The sequence below is a fragment of the Toxotes jaculatrix genome, chromosome 3, assembly GCF_017976425.1.
Source record: "Toxotes jaculatrix isolate fToxJac2 chromosome 3, fToxJac2.pri, whole genome shotgun sequence".
Taxonomy (NCBI): domain Eukaryota; kingdom Metazoa; phylum Chordata; class Actinopteri; family Toxotidae; genus Toxotes; species Toxotes jaculatrix.
This window is the reverse complement of record NC_054396.1, coordinates 10,927,489-10,951,894: the sequence shown is the minus strand read 5'-3', so window position 1 is coordinate 10,951,894 and position 24,406 is coordinate 10,927,489. Positions and strand designations below refer to the sequence as shown.

At 44.9% G+C, this 24,406-nt stretch overlaps 1 protein-coding gene across 4 annotated transcripts in view; it reads left to right on the top strand.

The window, feature by feature from the left end:
- The window catches only part of LOC121178870 (plexin-A1-like), a 188,306-nt gene that overhangs the window by 12,207 nt on the left and 151,693 nt on the right, over positions 1 to 24,406 (top strand). For all 4 annotated transcript variants that reach the window (XM_041033299.1, XM_041033297.1, XM_041033298.1 and 1 more), the window contains exon 2: positions 22,619 to 24,069. In XM_041033299.1, coding sequence (XP_040889233.1) covers positions 22,888 to 24,069 — 1,182 coding nt within the window. In that variant the 5' untranslated portion in view covers positions 22,619 to 22,887. The remainder of the gene's footprint in view (positions 1 to 22,618; positions 24,070 to 24,406) is intronic.

Sequence of the window (24,406 nt, the reverse complement as noted above, 5' to 3'; positions counted from 1 at the left end):
GACAGGGCAGTTCTCACCTGAATGTCAATGGGAGAAAGTGACAGATGGTTTGGAGGAGCGGGGGAAGTAAAGGCAGACAGAGACAGTGATTGTCTTCAGCTTCTGGTACACACCTACACCACTAAGTCCCCAAGTATCAAGTTTATGATATTGATATTGTTTGGCTGGCCAATCTGTGTTCCACCATTTATACTAAACACGCAGGTAAAATACCCTGTCACTGTCATTCACACAAGACCAAGGTCCTCTGCTGTAGCTTTATGCTCATTACTGTTAAAGCAGAATTTTGCAAGGGCTTGTATGATTCTGTGCGCTTAACAGGATTATCACGTTTCACTGTCATTAAAGTGGTTATGGCAATGTTTTTACCCTGGAGAGTCAGCAGTGTGGACAGTGTGGACCAACTTAAAGAGTTCTTTATGTGGTCACTGTATAAAATTTTAATGCAACAAGTTCTGCTTCTCAGGAAGTGTCAAGAAGGAGGGAATTTATGGTTGAGAGGACACAAGGTTGGTGCTTTTATCTTCTATTGCAGTATTGTAGGAATTATAAATCTGCGGCACAGTTGCTATAGTAACCCCAATTCACCACTGAATACCAAAGATCTTCATATTGAGCAGGACAATTTACCAAGAGGTGATAACCCACTGTGACCCTTTCACACCAACAGCAGCAACATGTTTTGGGTCATTTCAGAGTTATTATTTTCTCTCCTTTATCTCTCCGGTGTTTTCTCTTTTAGTTCTGTGTTACTCTTGAAACCTGTCATATTGCTGTTGCCGTGCTAGAGATGTCCTTTCTTTCTGTTAAAGTTCTGCGTAGAATACGCTCATGTACAACGCAGTGATCTCTCAGATGAGGAGAAGCCTCAGAAAGATGCCATGTTTTCTTGTTTAGGAAAAAAAGTGGTCTCTGCTAAGGTTTTCCTAACATTTAAAACGTCCTGTTATCACAAGAGCTTGGTGTGAGCCACTGGAGAAATTGTTTCTGTGTCTCTTGTAATAGCTTTTCTCACTGTATAATAAGTATAATGTAACCTTTTGCCTGGCCTGGAAATTTTGTGTATGTTTTTTTTTTCACACTAGCATTGCAAAGAAAGATTGAGGGAAATTTCACCCGTTCCTGACAGGGGTATTGCCTGATCAACTTTATTGAGTCAACAGTATTGACTTAAGCTCCTGTTCACACGTCACCCTGACATGGCAATTTTCCACGAGGTTTCTGGGTGAAGCTAAGTGCTTGAAAGGGACGTCTGTCACTCCTGCCCTGTATTTTCTGCCTGACTGTCTTTCTCTTCAGTGTTCTCCTCTTCTTCCTCTCCTGTTTCTTCACCTCTCTGCATCCATGTCCCAGCATGTTGAGTATTGGTTAGCTGGCCAGTAGCCTCACATCAGCTTTAATCTGTGACTAATCATACAGACTTAATATTTGGCTGCTGCCAGTGCACTTAAATTAACAACCCGCTAAGTGAATTTTTGTTTTGGACTCATTTGGTACGCCCTGATGCATGATGTCGGCTGATCCTGCTGAGGTAGTTTTCAGATAATTTCCATCTAATGCGGCAAAGCACCAAAAAAACCCTACAGTGACTACAACATCAGACTGATTGTCCACAACTTTCAATCTTAAATTTCCTGTTTTGTCTTAAACAAAGGTTCAGAATCCAGAGATATTCAGTTTACAGCAGAAAGAAGCAGCAATATAAGCATATATACCACATATGTGTTATGAAGTCATTTATTAAGCAATATATACCACATATATATATATATACCACATATGTGGTATATATTGCTTAATAAATGACTTCATAACACACTCAGCAAATTTTTGTTCATTTTCTGTCAGTCAACTAGTTGTTTCGGCATTTAAGCATGATTCAGATTTCCCGTTTCCTAAAGGATTCGTGTCTGATTCATAGCTGCAGTGTTCAGCTGGAGAGATTGTGTTACTTTGTGCTCACCGTGGCCCTGCTTGTGTTTCTGATACAGCCAGTGAGTTAGTATTTGTAGAGTACCACTCCAGCAGATAGCTGGCCTCTTGCTCTCTCTCTCTTACTCTCTCTTTCTCTCCCTCCCTCGCCGTTTCTCTGACCTTGCGTCGGCGTGTGCTGATGAGCGCTGAGTGGATACACTCATAAGTGGTGTGTGCGCGCGTGTGAGCGCTAGAGAAACCGTGGGAGCTCCATTTGTTGTGTAAATGCAAGCCGCTAATTGACTGCCGGGCACGCAGCCTCTCCTTCAGCGGCTGAACCCTGCCCTCCACCGGGTCCCAGGGATCCTGCCAGGGGAATGTTTGCCCCCTCACACGCACACACACACACACAGATCCACACACGCTCACACAGCACCCTCCCTTTCTCTCTCTTCCTCTGTCGGAGCAGGCCTGGCACTGGGCCAAAGTGAGGATGGGCACAGCACAGGCCTCTCTGTTCTCTCTCTGACTGTCTGTCTCTGTGTCGAGCTCTTCTAATGAAAAGCCACACGGCATTTACTCATGATAACACGCTGCGCTTTTTGACACTCTTTTGGTGCAATTTCCCATCTCATAAAACACAATGAATTCTCTCTTTTTATGACTAATTTCATCATTTTGAGATAGATTTGATCTTTTTTTAAACAATCAGACCATGGGAAGTCTTTATGAATAGGCACTAGCATTAATTACACACACAAATAATATCACAGGTAGATGAAGTAACCACCACTACGCTAAATCTTAGGTTTTAGGCTTTAGTTCAGTTAGTGCCCAGCTCAGTAGCCACAGTAGCCGTATCAGTGTTAGCCTCATTGTTAAGCCCACATGAGACAGTTAGCCCAACTGTTGGCTGGCTAAAGGCCCAGATCTCACATACAAGCACGCACACAGAGAGAGACACACACACACACAGAGTGGTTTCAGTGTGCAGCGCTACACTACTTACAACCCCAGTTTCAAAAAAGTTGGGACACAATATAAAATGTAAATAAAACAGAATGCTATAATTAGCTAATCCTTTTTGAGCTATGTTCAAGTGAAAACGGTAGAAATACAATGTGTTTAATGTTTTACCTCATCAGCTATTCAGACTAATCATTGATCTTTGTAAAGGTCAATGATTATGCCAGCAAATTGTGGAATGCCCCAAAATACACCTGTTTGGATTATTCCACAGGTTACCTGGTAACAGGTGACAGTATCATGATCAGGGGCATCTTCAAAGACTCTTCGAAGATTTTAGATATTTCACGATCTACAATCCATAATGTCATCAGCAGACTCAGAGAATAAGGAGACATCTCTGCATGCAAGGGGCAAGGTCAGACACCAAGATTGAATGCCTGTGACCTTTGACCCCTCACGGCATTGAAACCGACATGATTGTGTAATTGTATGATTGACAACGGAGACTCTGGACTGTTGAGCAACTGAAGTCGTAAATCACGCAAGAAAGGGAAAGAATTTCACTTTGAAAACTTCCAACAATTAGTCTCCTCAGTTGCCGAATGCTCACTGAGAGGTGGTGGCAAAGGGGAATAATAAGGACAGGCTATATTTTCACACACAGGCAGCTTAAATTATAGATTTTAAAAGTTGTTTTGAGCAAATCCTAGATTTCCCCTTGGTTAAATTGCTGACATGTTGAACATCACAGGAGTTCTTCCACAGCAGAGATGTAATACTGTATTCACAGCCAGATTTTAATTTCTTTTTTTTTTTTTTTTTTACTGGTATAAACAGGCATTGTAAATTTTTTCACAGGAATGCTGTCGCTTGTGTTACCGCAAAGGCTGCATGCTTCCCAGAAATTTCAGCCCTAATTTCTTCAGAGCCGTCCAACATGGAAAATTGATTCTGGTTCCACTTAAGTTTTACTTTTATGTATTTTTCTCCGACATGATACTGAGACAGGAAGTTGTCAGAGCATTCAAGGTTAAGGGAGATGCAGGAGAGGGTCTTTGGCTGTTTGGAGATGTGCTAATTCAGCTGTGTGGGTGTTCAGTTGTGGCTGGTGTACGTGTGTTGTAATGCAGGCAACACACCAAATTGTTCACATGGCTCACAGGTGGCACAGCGGTTGGAAAATATTATGAAGGAATCACGGAAATGCAATCAAAATTACAATGCTTTGTCAGGAAAATGAACACACACACACACACACAGGACCAGACCTCCCATGCTAAAGTTTTCCCAGGTCAGTTCATTGTTCTGCTGAGGTAAACATCAGGGAGCACAGAGAGAGAGAGAGGAACAGGCAAACAGTAAACTGACACACTCTCCCGTAACACTCTGTTTAGACTGCAAACACAAAGGAGTAAGTGTGTGTCTGTGTTTGTGTGTGTTTGTGTGTGTTTGTGTGTATACAGCCAGCACTGCAGTAAACTGCCGTCCAGAGAAAGAGAAAGAAAGGCAAGTTTTGGTGAAGGACCTGGCACAGAAAAATGGCAGCTTGCCAGTTTCTCTCCGTTAACCTTCCCACGGTACGAAGCATCCGAATGTCAGCTGTGTCACTTTTCATTCCTGGCCGGTTAGAAATGCTGAGAATGCAGTGGACTGGCAGTGATAGCTGAATGAAGCCAGTCCAGCAGGCAGCTGCATTTAAATACTGTCATGTTCAGCTTGTTTGATGTGATATTCAAATAGCACTTTGCCATATTTGTTCATGGTATGCATGAGAATGATACTTCAGTTTGAAAACTGGCCTACCCTTACATTTGAAGGACTGTTATTTTAGGTGTTCGATGGCAGGAAATGAGACACAAAGAGACAAAAGCAAGGATTTAACATCAAGCTCGCCACTTATGCTCGAGAGACAACAACAATAGGATTAGCTGGCACGCTAAATAACTAAGGCCTCGGCCAAGCCTCTTATGTTGTCACAAGGCCCTTTTAATGTATGTTAATATGGTCACCCCATATTCCAACACAGTCAGTTGCTTTAAAAGTGAACTATAAGTGCTTTCTTGATCACAATAGAAATATGTGCATGTTTCTCAGGAGACACAGTTTTTGCTAGAGATGAGTGGTGATGATCAGTAAATCGATAAAATGTGTACTTATTAATTTATGCACTGTGTTGGGAAAGTGGTATTGTGGCCATGGCAGGTGTCTCCTGTCTCGTTTGTGTTTACATCTCCCAGTCTAATGGCCTGAGTCAGTGGAGCTGTTAATTCCCAAAGTTGCCCAACAAGTCTGATGTGCTACAGTTGCAACAGGAGAACAGGAACATCTAGTATCCACAAGTGGGAACAAACAACGGAGTTAGGAGAGAGAGACAGGAAGATTGATTCAGAGTATCACTGTCGAGGAAGCGTTTATCAGGCACTCACCATTAAAAGCAAATGTATTTCCTGTTTTGATCCCCACTGTAATCCCCACCTCTGCTCCATAAACGCATTCACTGCCAATGAAGCTTATTGAATCATATTGACTGTGTGCGGAAGCGGGTAGGAACGAGGGAGAGACAGAAAATGACAGGGTGGCTGAAAAGTGGAGCGAGGACCAATGACGAGCAGAAAAGAGGAAGTGAAACTGAATGATGCACAAAAATACAAAGTAAAACACGGAGGCAGGGAAAGAGGAGGAAGAGGAGGAGAGAGAGAGGGAGCAAAGAGAAAAGGGAGAAAGTAACAGAGACGGAGAAAGAGCAATTTGCTTTTCCCCCCTGCCAGCTGTACTAGCAGCATTGCAGCCAGGCAGGCAGTGTTGAATCTGAGTCAGCAAGACTTGAACTGGGGCCCTAGCCTATAGCCCCGGGGCCGCTAGTAAAACACACACACACACAGACACAGTGTCAGACCTGTCGCCCTGTTCTCCTCAGCCCTCCAGCTCTAGCCCTAACTATAGCTGTTCAGCCAACCACTCTTAATTAGTAGCTGCTGCTGCTGCTGTTGCCGCCTAGCCTGCCCCGGCGCCACTGTGGTAAAGCCCCAGCCCCACGTCTGTTTGTGTGTTTGCGATGGGTTTCACTTTTGAGTTTACTCTGTGCATCGGCTGCAGTGTTGCTTCTGCGCTCTCTCTGCAGTGTGTGTGCATGCACTCTCTGTGTTTGCAAACGTTGCAGGTGGAACAGAAAATAACTACACATCGCTGTGTTTGCTCAGCACATGCTTTGTCTCCTAAGTCTCTTTTCAAACTCTCCATCTATCTCCTGTTGCTGCCTGGGAGAACTGCCGCTTTTAAGCTGCCATCACAGAGGAAAACTAAAATGCTTTCTTAGTGGCACTTCTCGAAGATCACACTGAGTTATTACATAGGAGTAGAAATGCTCTGGGAGGCTAAAGAGACTCGAAAACTGTCAGGGAAATCTTATGTTTCCCCTATTTCAGATGTTCGGGGAGCACTTTAGTAACAGTTAGACTGTTGACTTCACAGTTTCAGGAGATGGGTTCAGGATCCTGTTTCACTGTTGTTATGGTTGAGGTTTATTCCTGTCAAGACAGCCAAGTGTGTGTACGTTTGTGTGCATATTTGTGTTTATTTACTGCTTAAATACGTACTTAAACTACCACAGGGGACAAAAACAGTTCTGCACACAGTGCTTTCTCTCTTGCTCCCGGTCCATGTTCAGACTCCATACATCTTCCTCCTTCCTGCTCCTCACCGCGTCCTGTCATGTTCACGGCACAAGGCTGCAGCGAAGGTCTTGTCCAAGCTGTGGATCAGGCTGACACATTTCTCCCCGAGGACCCCCCCACACCCCCCACACCCCCAAGCACAAACACATATCTGGAATAACTCTGTCAGCCAGCTACCACAGCCACTGGCCTGCTAATCAAGACCATATTCCAGAAAGCGAGAGAGAGAAGACTAGCTTAGCTCAGCACAGCACAGGAAACACACACACAGCTGGAAAACAGACAGTGGATGGTGTTTAACTCGCCCCACACGCACGCTTTCTGTGCGCACACGTTCGTTTCTGTTCCTGGAGTAACACAGGCCACAACCCAGCAACACAGTGACCCAAATTAGTGGCATCGCAGCTCCTTTCGCTCCGAGGCTGGATCTAGGCCACACAGTCACGCTTGCTGGATGGAGCACCTCAAGCGTCGCCTGTCGCCATCCATTCACACACAACCACAACCGTCCATACATTGATGGATGACTCAGAAATCCATTGTGAAGTGAGAGATTTGGTTATGTGCTCAGCCGGGAGCTTGTAAAATAAATGTTCACAGCGCAGCGCTGCAGTCGAGGCTTTCCAGGATTTCATCTTATTTGACATGATAACAGCTTTAAGAGGTTTTTGGTGGTGGTCAAAGCGGTTGTGGTCAGCCTACATAATCTGTCGATCTCTTTTACTCCGATTCTCTCCTTATTCCGTCCCTCCTCCTCCTTCCCTTGTGAATCAGCTTACGGAGAAGCTTCATGTTCTAGTGCGCTTGTTAAGCCCCATATGTAACTGCACAATATCCCTGCTTTAGTGACAGACTGATGCGTGTGAGTACCCAAAAATGAGATCAAAATAAAGACCACTGGACTGATCCTTAAACCGCGTCTGCTGTGCAAGCGCAACACTTTACTGACCCACGGCCATCCTCATAAGCATAAAGCGACGTAAGTTTCTGTCCCTGTTTCCCAAATTAATGCTCTCCTCCATGAAGACAGTTAATTTTGGCCAGCACTTGCACTGCATTCTGTTCAGGTCTACAGGTTAGGGAGCAGGAATAATGTTTTTTTCTTTCTTTTTTTTTTTTTTTTGTTAATGCCACGAGCCAGTTTTCTGCATTTCAAGTAACAGTTTTATTTGCATTTAAGATGCTAATGTAGCCTTTCGAGTGAACAGAGATGGCTAGAGTGTGTGCCAGTGTTTTGTTTCGGCCCCATTATTCATTAGGCTTTAATAGTGGCTGCCTCGCGGTTCACAGAAACACCACAAGGAGAAATAGATTGACTTCGTTCTCTCCTTGGAAAGGTCAGGGCGTATAGCAAGACACATCCCTGACGCACAAATTCACGATTCATGCGTCACATCTATTGGAAAATGTGCTTTTTCTTGGACAATTGAGCTGAAAACCTGCTGTTTTTGTGTGCAAGTCCTGTCACTGAGTTTGAGCCAGCAGCTGAAATTCAAATGAAGCGTGCTGTTGAGGACAGACTTGAGGATTCCTTGAGAGGGGAGAAGGAAGACATGGAGGGAGGCACTGATCTTCTGAGGATGTCTCTCTCTCCCTCTCTGCTTGGGCATTGTGGGTAGAGGTCATGAGCACGACTCTGGTGACAGGTTCTTGTCGTTGTGCGAGTCTTAACCTTTCCCCCTTGTGAAGTCACACGAGTTTTAACAAGCCAGAACAGATCATACAGGCCATCCTTCAGCACATCAAGGGAAGGGTCAGGCGACCTGCAGAGGAAAGTGGATTGCAGTGCGGCGATGGAGACCGGCTTAGTGCTGAATCCCATTATCAAACAGCGTTTGTCAAATAATAGGTCAAGGCCCACTCGTACCAAAGGCATATTAGGTTGTGGTTTAATTCGAGGGCTTTGTTGAACTGATTTGCTCTGTGAAAAGTGTAGAGAACAAAAGGTTGCTTGTATTAAGTCCCTTTAGACATTGGACCGAAGGCAAAGCTTGATTTCTGTTGCTTTGCTCAAGAGAATACATTGATAACGAGGCTAACAGGATCAAGACGCCCGGCGCAAATATTGCTTTTACTTTGCTTGATATTAGGATCACAGCTGTTAATATCAGTATTGATTATTTTTCTGCACATTTTATAGTGACATTAACATGTTGACTTTGTTTTCCAACATCGCAGGCACTTAATAAAATCACTTTAATATCGCTGCTGTGCTTGTCGGTTATGGCTATAAATTGCTGAACCTAAAAGCTGTGCTCAATCTTGTTTTGCACCTATACTTGCCTGCACAGCATATATCCCAACATATCTTGCATCATTACGGACGCCATCCACTTCACTTTGAAGGCGAGAGGCCGAGCTTGCTCGAATACCCAAACAATGCACGATAATGGGGCTCGAACAACGCCTCAGCCATATTTTCAATCTGTTTCGAAAGTGGCGGTGAGTTGCTGAAATAAGCGAGGGATTGGGGAGTTATGAGTGGCAGTAGGTCCCTGGGGGACCATGGAACATGGCAGGTCATTTGCCTGCCCAGTATTGGTGTGATATATTTGTACACTACTGCGAGGTGGTCGGCTGAGAATGAAGAGGGGAGGGGGCGGTGGAGAGGTGGAGGGAGGGAGGTGCTTGTTCAGCAGGCTGGAGTACAACAGAAACAGAGGGGAGACTTAATCAGACTGAGGCAAATAACGTTTAAACACATTTGAAGCCACAGGGAGCAGAGAATTTCTTATCTCACAATGATTACGTCCCCCAATGTGGTTGTGTCTGTCATGCACAGTAATGTTATGACCTGAGACTAAAATTGCCAGTTTTATTCATCCTCTCTGCAGGGTACACTCTGTGTGGGGCTCTATAGAGAGAAGTTTGTCTTCTTTGTGAATTCAGTTGTCAGAAAGTTGGCAAGCGTACGGCAAGAAGTGTGTGTGCAGCTTCAGGCCTGTAGCATCCAGTGCGGCGGTTGTCCTGTAAGCCGTAGTTATGCGCGAGACTGTTCATATCTAGCTCAGTGTGTGTTGAGCAAGACGCTGATATATTTAGTCCCTCTTCTCTCCCGTCTCCTTCCCTCTCCTCCCCTCTTTGTCTCTGGCATTCCTCTCACTCACCACTCTCCCTCTCATCTTCCCCCGCTCCCACCAGTCTCTCCTTATCTCTCTTCCTCTCTGCTCACATTTCTGTCTTTCCAACACGTCTCTCTCTGTGTTTTTCTTTCTCTCCATGTCTGTTCTTATCCTCCCCCACGCTCTCCTCCTCCTCCTCCTCCCAAAAGCTCAATCTCATCCTGGGTTCTGTTGCTGTAATGATACTGACAAGCTCTTTGGACACAGTTTTGGCTTTGTTTCTCATCTGCCTATTTCTCCCTTTTTTTTAAATTCACATTTCTTTCGCTCCCTCTGTCACTTGCTACATTTAGGCACAGGAACATTTAATGTAAATTCAGACAGACACAAAGACCATTGGACACCCACAGAATACACACACACTCACTGTTTACACTAGCGCCTGCTTTAGTAATTGTACTGTCTTCCAAGTTGAAAGACAGTCTCGGTAATATGACCTAATGAACGTGTGCCCTAGGTTGCCGTGTGTTTTGTCTTGTGTTGAGCGTCCCTGCTCCCTCCCCCTCGTCTGCCCTGTGTCTGACTCACAATAGCTGATGTTACTCGTTCTGCCGGACTGACCAGTTGGCCCGGCCCTTCCTTTTGGGTGGGCTCCAAGAACAGCCAGGCGCCTCTCGAACGGCTCCAACCTTCTGATCATGAAATGGACGTGTTGGGCTGAAGACTGGAATTCTACTCAGGCTTAAGTTCTAAAAGTTTCTGGCTTGGGGAGAAATACTTTGGTAGAAAAGTTGTTAAACTGTGACTTCCAGGTTGTTCATCATCAAAAAGTCTGCAAAACAGATTATACAGGAAAACCTGCTTTTCCCCACATTCTCATAACAAGTTTGGCACAGTGGTGGATGCAATGAATTCATATTAAAATTTTATATTTTCTCATTAATTAATTGTTTATTTCAGGTTTGCTGGATGGAGCACTTCAAGTGTTGCTTTCAGGAGTTTTTTTCTCTAAAAATTACTTCTTAGCCTAAGACAAAATGGTCGAAGAAAAAAGAAAGACAGTCACTGAGTTGTGTGAAAATTCACACCTTATCTTCAGTGGTTAAAACTTCGCAATAACAAAACCTCTTTACTAAGGAAATACTGCTCACAGCTTTGTTTAAAAAAAAAAAAAAAAAAGTCTCAAGAGCCCGCAGGCTGGCATGTTTGGTAACAGACATAAGGAAGAGGCAAAATCTCTAAAGCCTGACTGGCTGACCTTAGTTTACTTCTATACGGAAATGATAACTGAAAAAGATGAAGAGATTTTTGTTCGGATTTGTCTGTTCCAGCTCTTATTTTGAGCCCCTGCCGTGATAAATGAAGGACTATTGAAGCTCTTGATTAAAAACTCTGACTAAAAAATGTGGAAGTTGTATTGCGGCACCGTAAAGAGTATTGTTTTGAAGTACTTAGCCTAAGTTGAAGAGGGGTTGGCGCTAGTTATGTGACAGGCACTCAGTTGCCCACTAGCGGAGGAAAAAGGTTCCCTTTTAGCTAAACATGCACAGACTGCTCTCCTCTTATCTCGCTCACTCCTCGTTCCGCCTCGCCGGCTATCTGAAAAAGTATCGTCAGCTCCTCTCATCTCAGCCTTCTATCTCTCCCTCTTCTCCCTCCATTTCCATCACCTCACTCTCTCGTGGCTCCTCATCTCCCGCCTGATTATTGCATTCTCTCTCACTCGATCTACCTCTTCTCCCAGTTACATTTTTTTCCCTCCTCTCCAACATATTGTGTCATTCAGATTTTTTTCTCTTTCCTGAGAAGATTATTTCGTGCGTAGACGTCATTAAATGTACATTTAAGAAGTCTTCTCTTTGGTCGAAGAGAGAACAGGGGACAGAGTGAAACCTTAGAGGAGACGCTGCTCTGTGTGTCGTAGTTACGACTAACTGTTTGTGAATAAGGTATTAGTCACACACACCTTCATGCACGCACATCAGCTTTTGTCTCTGTCTCTGTCGCCGTCTCTATTGTGAAGCAGTGATGCATGCAGCGCCATGTGTTGCGCTTCACCAGGAATACAGTATGTGCTGACGATCAGGGACACGACAGGAAATCGTCTGAGCTCACGAGTCCCTATTCTCTTCCCCCTCAACACCATGCATGGATGTGCGCACACACACACACACACTCTCACACACACTGTCTGCTGGCTTAAATATTCACCAGCTTAAAACCGGGCTCCTGAGCTAAAAACGGCCGGGATAGATGAGCTTCCTTTTGTTTCTGCTCCACAACGGCGCGACTGAAGATAATTGGCATTGGCCTCACATGACTCAGATGTAACAGTGCCATTTAAACAGAATGAATGGTCCTGTCCCACTGAGTTCCTGGACATGTCAGTGTCTTTGTTTAGTGTTCATGCTGTTGCGGATCGTCCTGTGTATTGTGATTTTGCGTGAGTTTGACCACGTGGGTCAGTGGCGTTCGTCAGGCCATCGCATTTTGCACAACAAAAACTTATGCTACCCCTTTGCCTCTGTCTGTGGCCTTTTTAGTATCCACGGCATTTACATGGGTTATCACATTGTTTTTCGACGGTTGACATAGGATAACGCCGTGTGGTCATAGTTAGTGATGTGGTTACTCCTCAACAGCACACACATCCGGAAACGGTATGGGCCTTAATGGACAAAGATGGATAAGGATGTTGTCTGAGTCAGTTGTGAACCAGGCCAGATACCGTGTGTGTAGTCATTTGTGTCAGTGTGCGTAGGAGTGTTGCCATTACAGCAAAACAGGACAACTACTTGTGCAAAATGGATGATGTAATGATGTGTGTGTGTGTGTCTGTGTGTGTTGGGGGGTGGGGGGTGGGTGAAAGGACAGCAGATGGTCAATTGTCTGCCTGTTTGTATAAAAATATTAACTGAAGACCATATTGAGTGTAATGGGGCACCAGAAGAGTTCACAGCTGAGAAGATATGAGCTAGATTAAGGCTTGGACTTGTGTCAAGTCTTTGAAGTGCTCAGGTCTTATGTTGGTCCCTTTCATGGTGTAATCTCAGTAGGGAAATCAAAAAAGGATTGAATGGCTGTGATAGCGTGTCTCCAGGGATGAGATTCATATTCTTCCTGTCAACACAAAAAAAAAACGGCAATACCACAGACGTGACAAGGCCAACGCCAGACTGTACTTTCGACTTTCCTTTTGTTTTTCAGAGTCATTCTCAAGTTATCAACTCTGTGGCTTTCCAAGATTGAAACTTGCCTGAGATTGATGCCAGTTTGGGGTTGATATCAGCAGTTTGGAAATATTTCCTCAGTGGCTTCTTCTCTTGCTGTTGGTTTGTGGCTGATACATCATAACAGGCATGGTGTCCAAGTACTTGTGCTGTCCCGAGAAAAAGCTGACCGTTCATATAGTGCTGGCGCTCCACATAAGCTTAAACTCTGGAAACATTAAGTCCGAAAAGGGGAGGCTACATTTACGGTGCCATTAAAACAAAAGGAGACAGTGATTCTTTTTTTAATGCCTTTCTCTTTGAAGTGACTCCTCTTCCACCCGCTGCCACCACCACCACCAGCAGCAGCACTGTCCTCAAATCCGTAGAGAGGATTTATAATGGCGTGCCTGTTTTTACAACAATCAGCGCTCTCTGGCAAGTTTTTACAAAGCAGTGCAGCACAAGCCCACTCCAGCACTCTTGGTGTCAAGGGTCAATCAGGCTCATAAATGGAGGGTGTGAGGAATATAAAGTAGGAGGGCGTTGCAGCAGAGGACGGCAGCGTTTGGTAATAAGCTGTTTTGGGCAGAGCAGACTGCATTCCACTAAAGTGAACTCAGCAGGGAGAATATAAGCAGTGCTATGGAGGAATGCACCAGCTTTGTTGTAACAGAAAGAGCTCAGAACACTGTCTCTATTCTTGATAAATTTAGTAAATTAACATACCTCATACAGCCCACATTTAATTACACTTTAGTTTTTTTTTTGTCATGAACACATACCAGAAAGAAGTAAAATATTTTATCTGTCAATCGATATTCTTCAGTTCTGTCTTCAGTTTACCATACTTGAGTCCTGACTTGCTCCGTCCACTGACTGAACCTGTCCTCACCCGTGGTTTCATGACATCAACACCTGTACAACCGGCGTGGAAAGCTCAAACCACAACTTGATTGGCGGTGTGAATGACTGTTTGAAAACCACAATGTCTGTCTGTGGTTGACCTTCAGTGTGATTGGGCCTTGTTCAGTGTTGATGTAGTGTCAAGTCATGAGGTGCCATGTGCTGTAGCGCATGCTGGGTTTGTGATTAGCAATAACAATGCCCGGCACCATTAACACGCCACAGGGTAGTTTCCTGAAATATCTGTGCACGTGTCACTTTTTTTTTATTGTTAAGTTCATTATTTAATCTGTTGAACATAAAGTTGCACTTCATCCCTGTCCTTCACATTGCAAGTAGAGAGGTGACATGTTAAAGGACCAGTGTTTTGCGGCTGCTCATGGTCAAATTACACAGGTCATCAGTCGTTAGGAACGTTATGGATCACTCACAGTCATGGCTTTGTCCCTGCTCTCTGAAATCTCAATTGTGGGGATTGTCACAACATCACAGTGAGCTGTTCTCTATCAATCTATTCTGAGTTACGCTCTTATTGTGTGGTCGCACAGTAGGTGCATTCAGGTACTTGTGGAAAGGTAGGACATCAACATTTTTAGACTCTGTGGTTGCCAGATAGCACTGCTTGCATGCTTGAGGTTTGTCAACATAAAACTGTTCCTCATAGCAATAGACTAAGCAAATGTAGATGCCTTTAAAAAAAAGATTCTATCAGTTTGGTTGCATTATGCGTTGTGAGCATATGTAATTGCTGAACAGCTGGTTAATGATTGATGGTAAAATTTAGCGTAGCTGTAGCACGACCAGAGAAGAATCATAAATACGGTGAACGGACTCACTTATTTCTATTATTCAGCAAAATCTGTCTAAAGTTTGCTACTGTTAGCTCCCATGAGCTACTGGTCATACCAGTGTAAATTTAAAGCTTCAGTGGCCAAACCCCCAGAGTGTATTGAATTGATCAAGGGTGTGTTTTGTTGGTGGCAAACACAGCTTTTCCTCTGGAAGGTGAAGAATGTGATATAAAATTTAAACCCCTCCTAACAAATCATTTAAGCGTGTCGTCACCTCCCTCTGATCCTTCAACCTTACTGTTACTCTCTTAAAGCCATCTCAAACAGATAAGGCGTTCGCTTAATGCTACAGACAATAGTACAAGCTCAGTGTGTGTTAGCCTCGGTGAGTCTGTGGTGAAACGTTGAACAAGCTGCGCTATTACTGCATTACTTTGTGACTCACATCAGGCACATTCTGGCCTTGACCTACATATCGCCTACCTCTCCCACGTTCACACACTGACACACATGTACACACACACACACACACACACACACACACACACACACACACACACACACACACACACACACAGACAGGATTTGTCATGGAAAGAAAGACCAAGCCGCACAAACACTGTCGAGAGATTAAGAGTAAACCACTAATCTGACGGTGCCTGCATCAGTGTTTGTGTGTCTGTGTGCGCCTTTCTGAAATGTGGGCAGGTCTAATGCGATGCCTGGTTCAACAGTGTTTCACTCTGTCTTAGCAGCTGGAATGAAGGCCTTTGTTTTTCCAGGAATTTCACCCCTGAGAGAAGAAGCGGGGAGGAGAAAATGTGTTCCCATGCTCATGTTTAGTGTGTTGTGATCCACATAAATTTGGTGCTTGAGCAATTTGTATTTTATTTGGGTTCGTGCTCTGCTCTGAGTCATAGAAGGTGGAGAACATAACAGAGGAGATACAAAGAGAGTGATGTGAGCTGTTTGGCAAAACTGAGAGAAAGAAACCGAGTGAGAGGATTTGGTGGAGAGGGGGAGGACTGGAGCAGATATAAAGATGGAGACAAACACAGTCTGTCTGCTCTTCATGTGTTATTGTAATGACAGGAGCTGCGTGCCTGGGAGACACCCTGGGGTGCTCAACCCTGTTTTCACCAGTCGGATCTGACACAATGTTCATAAACCGTTCAGAGCACTTAGGTGGCGTTCATAATCCAACCACCGCAAGCCGCTCAGGAAGTGTTCAGACACAACTGCTGCTTATTACAGAATTCTAGCATAATGCAAGGAGAAATGAGATTTGAGGGATGGAATAGGGCGCACACATACACACACACACACCTGTCACATAGATTACCATGCGTACACAAATACACACGGTATGTATTTGTTTGATGAGGTGATGAATTCCACATAGAGGTTTGTCGGCAGCACATTCCCTCTGCATTCCAGTGTGAATCAGACTTAGTTTAAGATTGTCAGCGGTCAGATTCAGAGAGGTGGCAGGAGCTGGTGTCTGTGTTGCTATGAAGTGTGTAAATATGTCTGTCTGTGGTGTCTCATGCTTCATCTCATATACACAGACAGACACACACATGCACAGTAGTTAACACCCCCCGTCTCATATTTGACAAATGCAGGCAGAGCTGGGACAACTGTGCACTGTAGCCTCAGAGCACAGGCGCACATGCACATATTTATATGAGCGACCACCACACACGCACACACACACACACACACACACACGCTCATTACCACAGAAACTTGTATACCACTATGTGTCTTAAATAGCATCTGTTGGCGTATAATCCCATTTACCTCTGAAAACACAAAGAGTGTGTGTGTGTGTGTGTGTGTGTGTGTTTATTGTCATATTGAACAAGGAGAGGATGAATTTGTGTGATGCAGTGCCCACAGTCTGTCTACTGTCTCGGAGTGGCAGCTGTCACACACACACACACTCATACGCGTACAGACACACATGTCTGTTATGGACACGACACGCTGGGTGTCAGAGAAGCAGTTGTCCTTGCACTTACTGTCACTCCAGCACTTGAACGTGCGAGCAGATTGCCTGGTAGTTCCTACGCTCGCCCTTGTGCAGGCCACTGATTCAAATAGAGGAGGACAGATGATATAAGTGGCATCAGTCAGAGTGTGGCAGATTAATGAACAGGCCAACAATAAAAGCCTGTGGTGTAAAGTCCTTAAGTCTGCTTTTCATGTTTTAAATGATTGTTTATTATTATGTGTTTTATGACCCTGTAGCTCGTGATTCTCTCTCAAAAAATATTTTACAATCTCCAGTTTCCATTATTCCATGTAACAGAGCTGAGCAGCTTGTAAAGCAGCTGCTGTAAAGAATTCATTCTTGGCTAACGTACTTGGGCAAAATTAATATAGAACCATCCGAGGACAATGTTAGAGGCCGGTGTTTTTGCTCTGTAGCTTTTTTCTCAGCTCCTTCTTGTCAAGGGTAGCCACTAGACAGGCTGAGATCAGGTTTTATCACTCCAGCCGCGCCGATAGCTTGAGCGTCAGCCCAGCAAGGTGCTTTAAAGACAGGGGGCTCAATTTGTTCCAGTGCCCAACTTCCTTAACAGACACACACACATACACTACTTTTGTACTCTGGAACAAGGCATTTGTTTTGGCAGGCCACCTGCCACAGAGAGAGAGAGAGAGAGAGAGGAGGGGGAGAGAAAAAGGGCACCGGCGCTTGTCCTCCACTAAACTGATTTACTTTGGCACTAAAACAGAACTCATAAGGGCTTTTTATGTGCCCCAAGACTTGCCAGTCAGCTCGTTCCCCCAGCCAAGGCAGGAAGGAAATGATACAAGATACCACAATATACAATACCGCTTTATTGTCCGACCTCTTGAAAACTGGTCTTGCCTCTTCTGAAATTTGTCTTGGCTCGCCAGATGCCTTAAATACGACACAGGGAAAGTTGTCTTTGGCACTTTAAAAGTGCTAGCTCATATTTTGGATCTTCTTTCTTTATCACAAAATACCCTTTGGTCACCCCATTTTTCTCATTGATAAATCGATAATATGAAGTAATGACACAAAAATGTACATCAGATCTTAGAACAACTGTTTCTGGCTGAATCGTCCCCAAGGACATTATTGGAATACTATCCGTATTCAGTAATTAACACGTTTTCTGCTGTCTTTCTGCTGTTATTGAAAAAGAAGGGCGTTTAGGTCGAATTTCTATGGACGGCGACAGATGGGCTTGAATATTTTTTTTTTTTTTTTATAAAATTCTAGTGAGTTATTGTAATAATATAGACATTCTCTGATAATCCTCAGCAGAGTGATTGCTTTGTTGCAGTTTTGAGATTTGATTTTGTGGTGTGTTAAGAGGAGCTTTTTCGCCTCAGTGCGTGTTTTTGATTGGTGACCCCCGTCCCCCCCGTCCCTCTCAGCCCCTGAGACTGCCTCTGACTGGGACATATGTCGGACTGGAGTGCTAAGCAGGCTGCAAATGACTAGCCTTCACCATGCCTACCTGCAGCATGTGTGTATGTGTGTGTGTATGTGTGAGCTCAAGCCCGAGTGTGTATTTGTTTAAAGCACTGAAACAGTTTAGAGAGAAACCCACGTCCTGTAATAACTTCAGTCAGACTTCTTCTGTGTTTATGTCTGTCTGTGAGCTTGTTGGCTGTCCAGGGATTGCCACCCATCCCTCTGTCAGTTCATTTGTCCGTCAGTGTGTCGGGGGATGGTAATCCATTCTTCCCATATGCAGATAGTGGCGGTGAGATTAGGCAGACCCTAAGAGAGGATTACGGCTTCAGGGCTTGGCTCCCCTTCTATCTTACCTCCTCTCTAACCATCCATCCCCCTTTACCACCACCACCACCACGCCACCACCCTCTTCCTGCCTCCTCCTCGTGCTGTTCAATCCCTCAATCACCCCTCACCCATCTTCCTTTCCTCCCCTGGGCAAATCTCCAATCTCGGGAATGTGTTGGCTGCTGAGTGAAGAGGTGGAGGACAGATTAAGATGGAGACCCATTTAGTTTTTGTACGTGTTTTGATTTGCATGTGCATAATGTATTGGATAATTCTTAGTGTTTTGTGCATGTTTTGATGTGTTTGTGTGCATTGATGGATACCATTTCAGAGTGGGTGTGTGCGGGTTGGAGTGTGCCCAATGTGTCTCTGTTAAACCATATTGCTTTCAGTCACCTCCGTGATTATGCTGTGGTTGGGTTACAGTAATTGACTTTGTGCACATATGAGAGAGTGTGTGTGTGTGTCTTGAGAATTTGCATTAATTTTCAGAGCCTTTCCTTCATTTGCTCACACACATTTTCCCCCATCTCCCTCACAACGCTTTCCTTCTTTCTCAAATCCTCAGTTCCGTCCTCTCTCTTCTCCCTCTTGTCCCAGATGTGACCCACATGTTGTGATGCAGTGCAGAGGGCAGAGAATTTGTCGGAGCGCTGCTCTTCTTCCTTCCTCATCATCATCCCTCTCTCGCCACCTTCTCCTCCTCTTTCTCCCCTCCAGTGGCGAGTGCTGTAATTGATATGCCACTGGCAATAAATCAGCACAGCTCTAGGCTCTGAGCGGCGACCATTATCTGAAGGGACAGGTTTAGCTGCTTTGGAGAAGAGGGTGAGAGAGGGAGAGTTGATCCAGCTCAGCTCACCAGTTCGCCGCCCTCCGAAATTTCCTCACAGCCTCCATGAAAACACACCACCGCCCCGTCTCTTCTCAGGATTCCCACCACGGTCAAACCAAATAAACCAAATGAACAAAATGACGCAAAGCTGTGGAAGGACCCCTCCTTTCTAAGCTTTCTCCTCTCTGTTTTGTCTTCAACCTCCCTTCAATCGTTCATTCCCATTCCCAATGTCCATAGGGATGCAGTTGCTCTATCAATTGATAGAGCATCCCGATATCAAATCCAATCAACTTGGTCCTTTCCAGCCCATCCTCCAATGCTTTTGCCTCATGTGATAACGGCCTCCGTTCCCCCGATACGGTGGCTGCCCATTCCCAAAGCCACAGACACGCTCCAGCCCAAAATGATTGACATGTTTTTCCTTGATGGTGCCAGATATGGCTCGTAACCTTGTTCCAGCGCTCTTCCCACCATTTCACTTTAGCTCTGGAGGAAATTGAAATTGAAGAGGGTTTGGAGGGATAAGGAGGGAGAAAAAAATGGAAAAATTTGATGAAAAAAAGAATAATGCATGTAAGAAGCTCAGTGATTGACTATATCCTCAACAGTTAGGCATGTCTGCCATGACAGGGGGTAGAAGTGGAGGGACTGAGGAAGAGGGAGGTGGTTTCCCAGAAGTCCTTATATATTTATATTATTCAATTTGCATAACCACGCACTGTCTTTTTTACAAACATTTGTTTGTTAAAGTGTGTGGTGATATCATATTCTTATTAATGGGATAAATAACAAGCAGCTGGAGACCCCCAGATGCAATTTGTTGTGCGATTCACACTCTCTTACATCAAGCTGTGGCTGGCTTAAATGAAGAGGAATTACTATAAGGATGTGTTTTTTTTCGGGATCTCTCGTTTGCTCACTCACTCACTCACTCACTCACTCTGCCTCATTGTGTCTTTCTCTCACTTGAAAATGACAAAGGAAAATGAGGCAGCCGGCCTCCCTACGCGCCGCCGCGCTTTAAATTGACATCTGCTTTCGTCATGCAGTGCAACTGTACCGTTGAGCAAGAAATTAGTTGGGTTTTTTTTTTTATAGGCCGGCTTGTCACTTTATTGCGGCTGCTTATGCCGAAGAGGTCGCCACCCGCGTTAAGTCGTTTTAATCTTGGAGCAGAGAGTGGGGGTATATCTGATCTGAACTGCAGCTCAGACCCTTCTGTCTGCAGTTACTTTGCTGAGGTGCCTCGGTCCGCGGTGTTTGATTCAAGTGCAGGTAGAGCCCTGATTAAAATGCAGCAGAAGTGCTGCCTTTTGGTTGGCTCCCCCTGCTCCTCCCTCACCCTTCTGCTTTTCTTTCTGTGTTTTTCTATCTATACGGTGTCTGCTTCTCTCTCTTTCTTACTCTCACTTTTTCGTTCTCTGTTCTTCTTTCTCTCCTTGTGTTTTTTTTTTCTCTCTCCTATACACTTGTCTTCTCCCAGCCTTTCATTTGTGGAAATTGGATGACACCACCTCTCCCTGAACCTGGCTTGCTTTGTCACAGCTGAGCTATGGTTTGCTATTCCATGAGCGTCGCCACTACTATTTTTCTTCTCTCCTGTTTGCAGCAGCAGTGACTAAAATTGATGAACAATTCAGTGACTCCTCTTACTGGGGTGTTTAATTCTTTCAGTACTTGCAAAAGTGCAAGTACTCACACTCTCACACTTGCCTGCATTTCTCAAGGATAGGTAGATAAAAAAAAACTCACATTCGTTCCTCAGAGCTTGGTAAACTGACCACACTCCCTGACCTGTTACGTTTGATGATTGATAGACAGATAGCCTTGCTCCTGAGTGGCTCGAGTGGCTTACCAGATGGGCAGCGGGAGGCGGAAACGGAGACATGCCTCTCCTCTCTCTTTCCTCCTTTTGATTTTCCTGTATTTCATGTTTTTGCCTCCCTCATCCCCCTTCGCCATCTTCCTTCCCTCATCTCTCTGTAGTGTCTCTCATCTTTTCCGATTCGGTGTGGTCATAAAACACCCTTCGCACAGACACTTTGATAGTCAAGGTGAAATTGAAGCGTGGGGTCCCTGGGAGAGTTGCGTCCTGTTTTGCATAATCAGCATTTACAGGAGAACTAATGTCCCCGTATTGCAGGAACATGATTGGCCTGTCAAGTAGCAGCGTGCGCCCAGCAAACCCTGCTCCGCATCATTGTATTGCCATTGGAGGATGCCTAAAGGAGCAAATATTCTTTCTTTTGACTCCTCTTCTCCTCCTCCATGTCCTTTAACTGTCAAACCCCTGTCCTATAAATCATCTCATTCCTACCCTTTCATATACCCTCTCTGTTGTGTGCATCCCAGGCTGTCAAGGGATACCAGCTGTAAGATAGTTTACTTAGTTTGTGCTGCGGGAAATAGATTTGCGTATTTGTGGAAAGCTCATAAGTGAAAGTAGACCTAAGTAATTGCATACTTGCCAAGCCCCTGCTCTTTATTTCTGAGAATGAGCTGGTATGAGAGGAGTGATGGGAGTGAGGAAGGAAGGAAGCAGGACCATACACACTGAAGCGTTGCCACACTCAGACTGAAAATAACAAGGTGTAAAAAAAACAAAAAACACACTGGTGCAGGCATGTTGCCACAGGTACAAACCGTAGAACTGAGCCATCCATGTTACAAGCTTTTCTACCTTCCATGCATGCATGCTTGAATGGTATTTGATTTGCTAATAAATCTTCAGATAACATTTCATTGTGCTGCAGAAGAGGTTGAACCAGATTCAAGCTTTTCTGTGGAAGCTACACCAGAACCCTCACTGTGCCAGTGCAGCGGTTTTGAGTGTCCTTCTGTCAAAGACTTTAATGTTTCTCTCTGCTTAGGTTATATTTGTCCTGATAATATACAGTATATATTGTGAATGTAGCTGTGGGTTGGGTAACCTGCCGTGCAGCCACAATAGCCTGATAAAGCTGCCACAATTGCAGGTGTAATTACAATGAGGGGGTTACTGGATAGTGTGTTGATACTATTCAAACCATTGAAGGCAAGCCTTCATGCAGACCTGGCTATAAATTGCTTGCTGTCAACTTTACAGGGCCCACTGGCACTTTTTCAAACGCATGCCTCCTCTAAAGCCACCACGGTAACATAGAAAGTTATGAAATATTAAAGAGTTCAGTGTTGTGAGTATATAACTCATTTCAGCTACGCTCGCATTATGTGTACAGAGCCTTTAATAATCGGCCCATGCCTCTCCTGCTATCTTCACTCATAATTAAATGCCGACACACATTTGCCTTCCAGACTTGATTTGATATCATTTATTTATCACCGGGGCCAATGTCCGCTTGAAATGTTCTAATTTTGGCTGTGCAATTTGTGAGCCTCTCTGCCTGCTTGATGCATAATCAATAGAAAATGTTCCACAGTCACTCACCATGTTTGTTTCTTTTCTTTTTTTTTTGCTTTGCCTTCCAGGGCTCCTACCTCACGCCTCTGTGGATGATGTTCCTGATGACGGCTTGCAGCTCTGAGAACAGGACAGCATATCAATAGGAGTTTTTGTTTCCCCTTCCCTTATCCTTCTCTCTCTCCCTCAAACTGTCCTCCCTTATTCCTTGATAGAAGAGCAGAAAAGAAAGAAAATCCTGACTTGGGACTTGGTACCAGAGCTTGTACTCCTCCTCCTCTCTTTGTCCCCCCCCCCCCCCCCTTCCCCCTAAGCCTTGCCTCAAGACAGCCCAGATATGTGTCCCCTAGCTCGGTCAGCGGCTTCCCCTGGCCTGGGGAACTTGTTTCTCCTCTTGGGGCTTTTGCTTATCACAAGCTCATCCTTCTCTGGAGGCCAGCCCCCGCCCTTCAAACGATTTGCCCCTGCTGAGTGGGGGCTCACACATCTGGCCATACACAACAAAACCGGAGAAGTCTATGTGGGAGCTATCAACTGGATTTTCAAGCTGTCCAGCAACCTGACCAAACTGCGGAGCCACATGACTGGTCCTGTGGTGGACAATGAGAAGTGCTACCCTCCGCCCAGTGTCCAGTCCTGCCCCCATGACTTGGCCCAGACCCCCAATGTGAATAAACTTCTTCTCATAGATTACGCACAGAACCGCCTCATTGCCTGTGGCAGCACCTCACAGGGCATCTGCCAGTTCCTACGTCTGGATGACCTCTTTAAGCTTGGCGAGCCCCACCACCGCAAGGAGCACTACCTCTCTAGTGTGGCAGAGTCGGGTACCATGTCTGGGGTGATCATAAGCTCCCCCCACAGTCTTACCAGCAAGCTCTTTATTGGAACCCCCATTGATGGCAAGTCTGAATACTTTCCAACCCTGTCCAGCCGCAAGCTGATGGAGAATGAAGAAAATGCCGACATGTTCAGCTTTGTTTATCAGGATGAGTTTGTCTCCTCTCAGCTTAAGATCCCCTCGGACACTCTGTCCAAGTTTCCTGCTTTTGACATCTATTACGTGTACAGCTTCAGCAGTGAGCAGTTTGTCTATTATCTGACGATGCAGTTGGATACTCAGCTGACTTCCCCAGATGCCAGCGGAGAGCAGTTCTTCACCTCCAAAATTGTCCGCCTCTGTGTGGACGACCCCAAGTTTTACTCCTACGTCGAGTTCCCCATTGGCTGCACCAAAGACGGGGTAGAGTACCGCCTCGTGCAGGATGCCTTCTTGGCTCGGCCGGGCCGGCAGCTGGCCAACTCTCTGGGGATCTCTGAGAATGAAGACATCCTCTTCACAGTCTTCTCTCAGGGTCAGAAGAATCGGGCCAAACCACCCAAAGAGTCAGCATTGTGCCTGTTCACCCTGAGGAGGATAAAGGAGAAGATCAAAGAAAGGATTCAGTCCTGCTACAAGGGAGACGGCAAACTCTCCTTACCCTGGCTGCTCAACAAGGAGCTTGCCTGCATCAACTCGGTAAGCTCAAACCTTTTTTATCTGTTTTTTTCCTGTTTTTTTTTTCTTTTTTTCCTGAATCAGTTTACTTATCAGTCAAGGCACACGCATTATATTTTCATGGGAAAGCGTTCACTTTGATGCAGACCAAATTAGCATTAGTTGGCCCTTTAGGAACCAGTCTAATGGGAAAGTGCTTTTAGCAAACGTGCACTGCTCATTTAGGAAAATATTGTTGCTAGCATACAGGAGTGTACACATATACAGTAGTTGGATATTAAAGACTAGTCTTGATGTCAATAGGTTTGTGTCCCTGAAATTGTTTGCTACTCCTCTATTTCTCCACTCAGCCTTTTTT